Genomic DNA, 9,784 nt, shown 5'->3' with positions numbered 1-9,784 from the left:
CATGAACCGTCGCATTAGGAGTCAGTTTTACAATAAATAGATATACTAGTATGCTACTATTTTTCCCCCCTCTAATAGAAGTCAGTTTTACATGTTGTTTCTAATAAATAGACATACTAAAAGATAGTTTCTCTAGATCTCCCCCCACCCCCCACCCCTCTAATTAGAAACGGCATCATGTGGGAGACAGCAGCAAAAATATCTTTTAGCCAAACACACATAATGTGTGATGTGAACCAACGCTAGGAATCATTATATCCCCTCTCCTCCCTCTCATCTTCAAAGTCATATAGCTCCCACTAATTAACCACATTGTCTGTGTTCACGCTCTCACTGCTTCACATCCTGAAAAACAACCACTCCGCATCCGCTTTGAGTCCATGAAATACTCCGATCCCGCAATGCCGATCTATGCGGCCATCAAGGTGGAAGAGGAAGACCAGGAGGGGGTTGCCATTGCCAACTTTGGTACGGCAGGCCAGGTGCGCGGCGGCCAACAGGACTGCATGGCCATCTTCAGGAACCCCGCTCCTCCCCCACAGGTTAGCAGTGCGATATTGTTTTATTTAAAATTTAAAATATAGTGCTATATCTTTTTCAACATGTTGCTGCACAGCGACATGGATTTGCATCTCGATTGTATTCCTCTTAACATGGTATAACTCCTAAGTTTTAAATTTGATTCGTTTCCTCCTCGCGTGAGCAGTTAGTTTTCATGTGTGTTTACGACATCTCGTATATGGTATGAAAACTATGGATTAGCTTCACATCACAGTGCTAGTTAGTACGGTATTCGTGCCTCTTCCGTAGCTAGAAGGTACAACTGTAAGGATGTCGAGAGGATTCTTTTTGCTTACATTTTATTTGTTTTTTCGCTTATTTTTCAGACTTGTGCATAGGTAATGTTTGGACCTTGATCGTTGCTTTATCTTTGAAAACCTGTTTCGAAACGATCCTTTGTTTCAGTTTGGGAGATTTTTTTTTGCGAATGCAGTTTGGGATTTTATCCATTATTGAAAGTATGGTTTTTAATTGCTTATTTATCTAGATGTGTTTTAGCAAAACTGTAATTTACACCCACAATGAATGTCATCGCATCAGATTTTAGTCACAAATGTTGATGCCAAATACATCGGGTAAGCTGTAGAGGAACTGTATAACCATATATCACATCTCTGGCTGGGACAGAAGTGAAATCAACTAAATGGGTGGAGAAACTCAACCTATCATGTTTTCCAGATTCAATTAATCCATAAACTCGTACTACTAATGAATCATCTGCATCAGTTTGTATGTTTCATTATCTGTGAGTAGTTAATTTAGAGAAAAATGTCTCTGCAATCTGCTCTGCAATTTGTTCTGTCAAGATCTCTATTATTGTTCGCCTCAGATATTTTGTTTCCTCTTCATTCAGGTGCAGCCGCCGCGGCCACCTCCACCTGCACCTGCACAATGCCAGTGGAACAAGAGGCTGGCTACCGGACCGCCTCCAGGCTTCCCCGGCGTGTGCCAGCCGCCACAGAAGAGACACCAGTCTGGGCCGCAGCCACCGCACAGGCAGCACCAGGTGCAGCCACAACAGAGACAGTATCAGGCGCCGGCGCAGCAAGCACAGAGGCAGTATCAGGCGCCGCCGGCGCAGGCGCAGCAGGCGCAGAGGCAGTATCAGGCGCGGCCACCGCAGACGCAGCAGTACCAGGCGGCGGCGCCGCAGGCACAGCCACCGCAGAAGCAATACCCGCCACCACAGCCTAGGCGGCAGCAGGCGGCGCAAGGGCAGTCACTGCAACAGCAATACCAGGCGCAGCCGCGGCAGATGCAGTACCCGCCGGCGCCGACGCAAGCGCAATCACCGCAGATGCAATACCAGCAGCCGGAGCCTGCGCAAGCGCAAGCCCCGCAGATGCAGTACCAGCCGGCACCGACCCAAGCGCAACCACCGGGGATGCAGTACCAGCCGGCGCCGTCGCCGAGCGCGCGGCAGCACGCTCCCACACCTGCCGCTCAACACGCCCCGTCCAGCAGCAGGCCCCGACTTCAGCCGAGGGCGGCGGCCAAGCCGGCGTCCGCGTTCAAGAAGCCCTCCGTGGTGTGCGGCGTGTGCGACGTGCGGTGCATGACGGCGGTTCACCTCAAGCAGCACGAGAAGGGGAGGAAGCATCGGAACAAGGTGGGCTGCGCCGCCGGGGAGATGAACGTGTGGTGCGACGTCTGCTCCGTGACCCTGTTAACCAAGCTCAACGTCAAGGAGCACTACTCCGGCAAGCCGCATCTCCAGCGGGCCTCACGCTCCAGTGCCAAGGGCAACCGAGCAACCTGACATTGTCCATGCCACATTCCCACATGACAGTTTCACCAGGTTTTTTATTTTAATATTTTTCCTTCATGACTTGACGATACTATTATCCAGACTCCAGTGGTATCTGCAACTTTGAAATTGTGTCTTTTTAATACCAGTATATGTATAATAACTGTAATGCAGCACCCTAGTGACACGCTGACAACTAAATTTGCTACGTACTACTTGAATTCTGTAATGGATTTTATATATTGTGTGTGCGACTCTGTTTTATTCAGGTTTTTTTTCCACGTTATAATTTCACTGAGCTGATTAGGACTTTAATTTAGCAACCTGAAATTATGAATGGTTTGATGTGGCAGCTCTCTAATGCCAAACCTAGTCCACGGTGTAGTCGCAACCTCTTGCGTATTCACCACCGCCTTCACCATCATTGTCGTGAATGTCGTCACACACCGGATCATCGCTGATTGGAGGTCTCATACTCCTCCAATCTCCGATGCACGCGTGCGATCGGTCGATCTTATACATACCGGAGAGATGGTTGCTCGAGAATCTACCATTGAATTCCTATGTCATTACTCCTTTATAGCCGCGCCGGTGGCCACTCCAGCCCCCGCGGCCACCCACTGCCTCTCACCGGCCGCCTCCCCGGCCCTCGATGGACATCTCCCCTCCCCCTGGCGGCCAGCACCCGGTGCCGCGCTGGCTTGCCTCAAGACCCTCCTCCACTGGATCTAGCTCCGTGGCATCCTCCTACCGCGACGCCCTCCTTGCCTCCCCAGCCCCCTTTGCCGGCGACCTCCAGGCCAGCCCTCCGCCTCGCCGGCCCGGACCGCGGTCGAAGGTTCACCGCGTCGCCCCGCTGTTGGAGGAGCCATGGCAGGCGGCCCGGGACCACCGCCGAAAGCGTCCGCGGCAGCCTCGCCCCCGTCCGTGCCGCCCCCACTCCCTGGTCGGTGGCTGGTGCCCCCGCTGCCTCTTCCCTGGCCATCCGCTCGTGGAATGTCGCAAGGACATCCGTTGCCGGCGGTGCGGGTTCTTCGGTCACAAGGCACGGGCTTGCACCGTGCCCCGTGCCTCCCTCCCCCCGGCCAAGCGACCGCGCGCCGCGCCACCCTTCCCGGTGCCCAGCTTCAACGGTTCCGGCCTCGCCGTGTCCTCCGGGCAGGCCTCACCGTCCCCATCGCCGGTCCCCTCCCCGCGCCCCTCGTCGACGTCCTCGGGCGCGGCTCCGCCTTCGCGGCCGTCTTCCTTGCCCTTGCTCGCGGCGCCGTCCCCGCGACCCTTGTCATCTGTAGGATCGAAAGTATGTCTAGAGGGGGGGGGGTGATTAGACTACTTGACCAAATAAAAATCTAGCATTTTCCTAATTTTAGTTCTTGGCAGATTTTAGCAACTTTGGACAAGTCAAGCAATCTTAACACAATTCAAGCAAGCATGCAAAGAGTATATGAGCAGCGGAAAGTAAAGCATGCAACTTGCAAGAATGTAAAGGGAAGGGTTTGGAGGATTCAAACGCAATTGGAGACACGGATGTTTTTGTCGTGGTTCCGATAGGTGGTGCTATCGTACATCCATGTTGATGGAGACTTCAACCCACAAAGGGTAATGGTTGCGCGAGTCCACGGAGGGCTCCACCCACAAAGGGTCCACGAAGAAGCAACCTTGTCTATCCCACCATGGCCATCACCCACGAAGGACTTGCCTCACTAGCGGTAGATCTTCACGAAGTAGGCGATCTCCTTGCCCTTACAAACTCCTTGGCTCAACTCCACAATCTTGTCGGAGGCTCCCAAGTGACACCTAGCCAATCTAGGAGACACCACTCTCCAAGAAGTAACTGTTGGAAATATGCCCTAGAGGCAATAATAAAATGGTTATTATTGTATTTCCTTGTTCATGATAATTGTCTATTGTTCATGCTATAATTGTATTAACCGGAAACCGTAATACATGTGTGAATACATAGACCACAACATGTCCCTAGTAAGCCTCTAGTTGACTAGCTCGTTGATCAATAGATGGTCATGGTTTCCTGACCATGGACATTGGATGTCATTGATAACGGGATCACATCATTAGGAGAATGATGTGATGGACAAGACCCAATTCTAAGCCTAGCACAAGATCGTATAGTTCGTCTGCTAAAGCTTTTCTAATGTCAAGTATTTTTTTCCTTAGACCATGAGATTGTGCAACTCTTGGATACCGTAAGAATGCTTTGGGTGTACCAAACGTCACAACGTAACTGGGTGGCTATAAAGGTGCACTACGGGTATCTCCGAAAGTGTCTGTTGGGTTGGCATGAATCAAGACTGGGATTTATCACTCCGTATAAACGGAGAGGTATCTCTGGGCCCACTCGGTAGGACATCATCATGATGTGCATAATGTGACCAAGGAGTTGATCACGGGATGATGTGTTACAGAACGAGTAAAGAGACTTGCCGGTAACGAGATTGAACAAGGTATCGGGATACCAACGATCGAATCTCGGGCAAGTACTATACCGGTAGACAAAGGGAATTGTATACGGGATTGACTGAATCCTTGACATCGTGGTTCATCCGATGAGATCATCGTGGAACATGTGGGAGCCAACATGGGTATCCAGATCCCGCTGTTGGTTATTGACCAGAGAGATGTCTCGGTCATGTCTGCATGATTCCCGAGCCCGTAGGGTGTACACACTTAAGGTTCGATGACGCTAGGGTTATAGAGAAAGTATGTACATGGTTACCGAATGTTGTTCGGAGTCCCGGATGAGATCCCGGACATCACGAGGAGTTCCGGAATGGTCCGGAGGTGAAGATTGATATATTGGACGAAGGGTTTTGGAGTTCGGAAGTGTTCCGGAGGTACTATGTGATGACCAGCATGGCCGAAAGGTGTTTCGGGAGCCCCGGCAAGTGTTGGGGGGCTTCATGGGCCAACGGAAGGGGGCAAACCAGCGCACTAAGGGGATGTGCGCCCCCTCACCTATTCCCATGTGACCAGGGGGTTTGGGGCGCCCCATCTAGGGTTCCCACCTCCTGGCTTGGGGGCCAAGTCACCCAAGGGGGAGATCCCATATGCCCTGGCCGCCCCCCCTAGGGGAAAACCCTAGGGCGCCTCCCCTTGCCCTTGCCCCTACATACAGTGGAGGATTTGGGGCTGCACAACACACGAGTCTCTCTCCCCCTCTTGGCGCAGCCCTACCCCTCTCCCTCCTCGTCTCTTGCAGTGCTTGGCGAAGCCCTACTGGCGTGCCACGGTCCTCCACCATCACCACGTCGTCGTGCTGCTGTTGGACGGAGTCTTCCCCAACCTCTCCCTCTCTCCTTGCTGGATCAAGGCGCGGGAGACGTCACTGGGCTGTACGTGTGTTGAACGCGGAGGCGCCGTTGTTCGACGCTTAGATCGGAATCGACCGCGATCTGAATCGCTGCGTGTACGACTCCACCAACCGCGTTCTTGTAACGCTTCCGCTTAGCGATCTACAAGGGTATGTAGATGCACTCCCCTTCCCCTCGTTGCTAGATTACTCCATAGATTGATCTTGGTGATGCGTAGAAAATTTTAAATTTCTGCTACGATCCCCAACAGTGGCATCATGAGCTAGGTCTATGCGTAGTTTCTATGCACGAGTAGAACACAAGTTGTTGTGGGTGTCAATTTTGTCAATTTACTTGCCGTTACTAGTCTTATCTTGATTCGACGGCATCGTGGGATGAAGCGGCCCGGACCGACCTTACACGTACTCTTACGTGAGACAGGTTCCACCAACTGACATGCACTAGTTGTATAAGGTGGCTAGCGGGTGTCTGTCTCTCCCACTTTAGTCGGATCGGATTCGATGAAAAGGGTCCTTATGAAGGGTAAATAGAAATTGGCATATCACGTTGTGGTTTTGGCGTAGGTAAGAAACGTTCTTGCTAGAAACCCATAGCAGCCACGTAAAACATGCAACAACAATTAGAGGACGTCTAACTTGTTTTTGCAGGGTATGCTATGTGATGTGATATGGCCAAAAGGATGTGATGAATGACATATGTGATGTATGAGATTGATCATGTTCTTGTAATAGGAATCACGACTTGCATGTCGATGAGTATGACAACCGGCAGGAGCCATAGGAGTTGTCTTAATTTATTTATGACCTGCGTGTCAATGCAAACGCCATGTAATTACTTTACTTTATTGCTAACCGTTAGCCATAGTAGTAGAAGTAATAGTTGGCGAGGCAACTTCATGAAGACACGATGATGGAGATCATGATCATGGAGATCATGGTGTCATGCCGGTGATGATGGTGTTCATGCTGCGCCTCGAAGATGGAGATCAAAGGCGCAAGATGATATTGGCCATATCATGTCACTTTATGATTTGCATGAGTTAGTTGCGGGATGATGTATTACGGAACGAGTAAGGAGACTTGCCGGTAACGGGATTGAACTAGGTATTGAGATACCGACGATCGAATCTCGGGGAAGTAACATAGCGATGACAAAGGGAACACCGTATGTTGTTATGCGGTCTAACCGATAAAGATCTTCGTAGAATATGTGGGAGCCAATATGAGCATCCAGGTTCCGTTATTGGTTATTGACCGAAGACATGTCTCGGCCATGTCTACATAGTTCTCAAACCCGTAGGGTCCGCACGCTTAAAGTTCGGTGACGATCTTAATTAGGGTTTTTGTGTTTTGATGTACCGAAGGTTGTTCGGAGTCTCGGATGTGATCACGGACATTACGAGGAGTCTCGAAATGGTCGAGACATAAATATTGATATATTGGAAGCCTATATTTGGATATCGGAATCATTCCGTGTGAAATCGGGATTTTACCGGAGTACCGGGGGGTTGCCGGAACCCCCCGGGGGTTAATGGGCCTACATGGGCCCTAAGGGAGAAGAGGAGGGCCGGCCAGGGCAGGCCGCGCGCCCCTCCCCCTAGTCCGAATAGGACAAGGAAGGGGGGGGCGCCCCCTTTCCTCTTTCCCCCTTCCCCTTTCCTTCTCCAACTAGGCAAGAGGGGGGAGTCCTACTCCCGGTGGGAGTAGGATTCCTCCAGGCGCACCCCTAGGGGCCGGCCGCACCTCCCCCCTCCCTCCTTTATATACGGGGGCAGGGGGGCACCCCATGACACACAAGTTGATTTTCGTGATCGTTCCTTAGCCGTGTGCGGTGCCCCCTCCACCATATTCCACCTCGGTCATATCGTAGCGGTGCTTAGGCGAAGCCCTGCGTCGGTAGCAACATCATCACCGTCACCATGCCGTCGTGTTGACAGAACTCTCTCGTGAAGCTCTGCTGGATCAGAGTTCGCGGGACGTCATCGAGCTAAATGTGTGCTGAACTCGGAGGTGCCGTGCGTTCGGTACTTGGATCGGTTGGATCGTGAAGACGTACGACTACATCAACTGCGTTGTGCTAATGCTTCTGCTTTCGGTCTACGAGGGTATGTGGACAACACTCTCCCCTCTTGTCGCTATGCATCACCATGATCTTGCGTCTGCGTAGGAAATTTTTTGAAATTACTACGTTACCCAACAGTGGCATCCGAGCCAGGTTTTATGCGTTGATGTTATATGCACGAGTAGAACACAAGTGAGTTGTGGGCGATATAAGTCGTACTGCTTACCAGCATGTCATACTTTGGTTCGGTGGTATTGTTGGATGAAGCGGCCCGGACCGACATTACGCGTACGCTTACGCGAGACTGGTTCTACCGACGTGCTTTGCACACAGGTGGCTGGAGGGTGTCAGTTTCTCCAACTTTAGTTCAATCGAGTGTGGATACGCCCGGTACTTGCGAAGGTTAAAACAACACCAACTTGACAAACTATCGCTGTGGTTTTGATGCGTAGGTAAGAACGGTTCTTGCTAAGCCCGTAGCAGCCACGTAAAACTTGCAACAACAAAGTGTTGGAAATATGCCCTAGAGGCAATAATAAAAGCTTTATTATTATATTTCCTTGTTCATGATAATTGTCTTTATTCATGCTATAATTGTGTTATCCGGAAATCGTAATACATGTGTGAATGAAAGACACCAACATGTCCCTAGTAAGCCTCTAGTTGACTAGCTCGTTGATCAACAGATAGTCATGGTTTCCTGACTATGGACATTGGATGTCATTGATAACGAGATCACATCATTAGGAGAATGATGTGATGGACAAGACCCAATCCTAAACATAGCACAAGATCGTATAGTTCGTTTGCTAGAGTTTTCCAATGTCAAAGTATCTTTTCCTTAGACCATGAGATCGTGTAACTCCCGGATACCGTAGGAGTGCTTTGGGTATGCCAAACGTCACAACGTAACTGGGTGACTATAAAGGTAGACTACGGGTATCTCCGAAAGTGTCTGTTGGGTGACATGGATCAAGACTGGGATTTGTCACTCCGTATGACGGAGAGGTATCACTGGGCCCACTCGGTAATGCATCATCATAATGAGCTCAAAGTGACCAAGTGTATGGTCACGGGATCATGCATTACGGTACGAGTAAAGTGACTTGCCGGTAACGAGATTGAACGAGGTATTGGGATACCGACGATCGAATCTCGGGCAAGTAACATATCGATAGACAAAGGGAATTGCGTACGGGGTTGATTGAATCCTCGACATCGTGGTTCATCCGATGAGATCATCGTGGAGCATGTGGGAGCCAACATGGGTATCCAGATCCCGCTGTTGGTTATTGACCGGAGAGTCGTCTCGGTCATGTCTGCTTGTCTCCCGAACCCGTAGGGTCTACACACTTAAGGTTCGATGACGCTAGGGTTGTGAAGATATGTATATGCAGTAACCCAAATGTTGTTCGGAGTCCCGGATGAGATCCCGGACGTCACGAGGAGTTCCGGAATGGTCCGGAGGTAAAGAATTATATATAGGAAGTGCTGTTTCGGGCATCGGGACAAGTTTCGGGGTTATCGGTATTGTACCGGGACCACCGGAGGGGTCCTGTGGGCCCACCGGGTGGGGCCACCTGTCCCGGTGGGCCACATGGGCTGTAGGGGTGCGCCTTGGCCTACATGGGCCAAGGGCACCAGCCCTACTAGGCCCATGCGCCTAGGGTTTCCACCATGGAAGAGTCCATGTGGTGGAAGGCACCCCTAGGTGCCTTGGGGGGGAGGGAAACCTCCCCTTGGCCGCCGCCCCCCTAGTAGATCTCATCTACTAGGGCCGGCGCCCCCCCTTGGCACCCCTATATATAGTGGGGGGAGAGGAGGGATTTCACACCAGCCCCTGGCGCCTCCCTCTCTCCCCGTTACGTCTCTCCCTCGTAGTCTTGGCGAAGCCCTGCTTCTGTGACGCCCTGCATCCACCACCACGCCGTCGTGCTGCTGGATCTTCATCAACCTCTCCTCCCCCCTTGCTGGATCAAGAAGGAGGAGACGTCTCCCGTCCCGTACGTGTGTTGAACGCGGAGGTGCCGTCCGTTCGGCGCTTGGTCATCGGTGATTTGGATCACGTCGTGTTCGACTACATCAT

At 51.3% G+C, this 9,784-nt stretch overlaps 1 protein-coding gene across 1 annotated transcript; it reads left to right on the top strand.

Moving 5' to 3' along the window:
* The first annotated feature begins 314 nt into the window (after nucleotides 1-314).
* LOC125532711 (ataxin-2 homolog) lies at nucleotides 315-2,555 on the top strand. Its single transcript, XM_048696662.1, has 2 exons — nucleotides 315-542; nucleotides 1,415-2,555. Exons 1-2 carry the CDS (start codon nucleotides 381-383, stop codon nucleotides 2,318-2,320), a joined length of 1,068 nt encoding a protein of 355 aa, XP_048552619.1. The 5' UTR covers nucleotides 315-380; the 3' UTR covers nucleotides 2,321-2,555.
* The last annotated feature ends 7,229 nt before the right edge of the window (nucleotides 2,556-9,784 follow it).

Source organism: Triticum urartu, chromosome 1 (assembly GCF_003073215.2).
Source record: "Triticum urartu cultivar G1812 chromosome 1, Tu2.1, whole genome shotgun sequence".
Lineage (NCBI taxonomy): Eukaryota > Viridiplantae > Streptophyta > Magnoliopsida > Poales > Poaceae > Triticum > Triticum urartu.
This window is presented reverse-complemented; position numbering and strand designations above follow the sequence as displayed.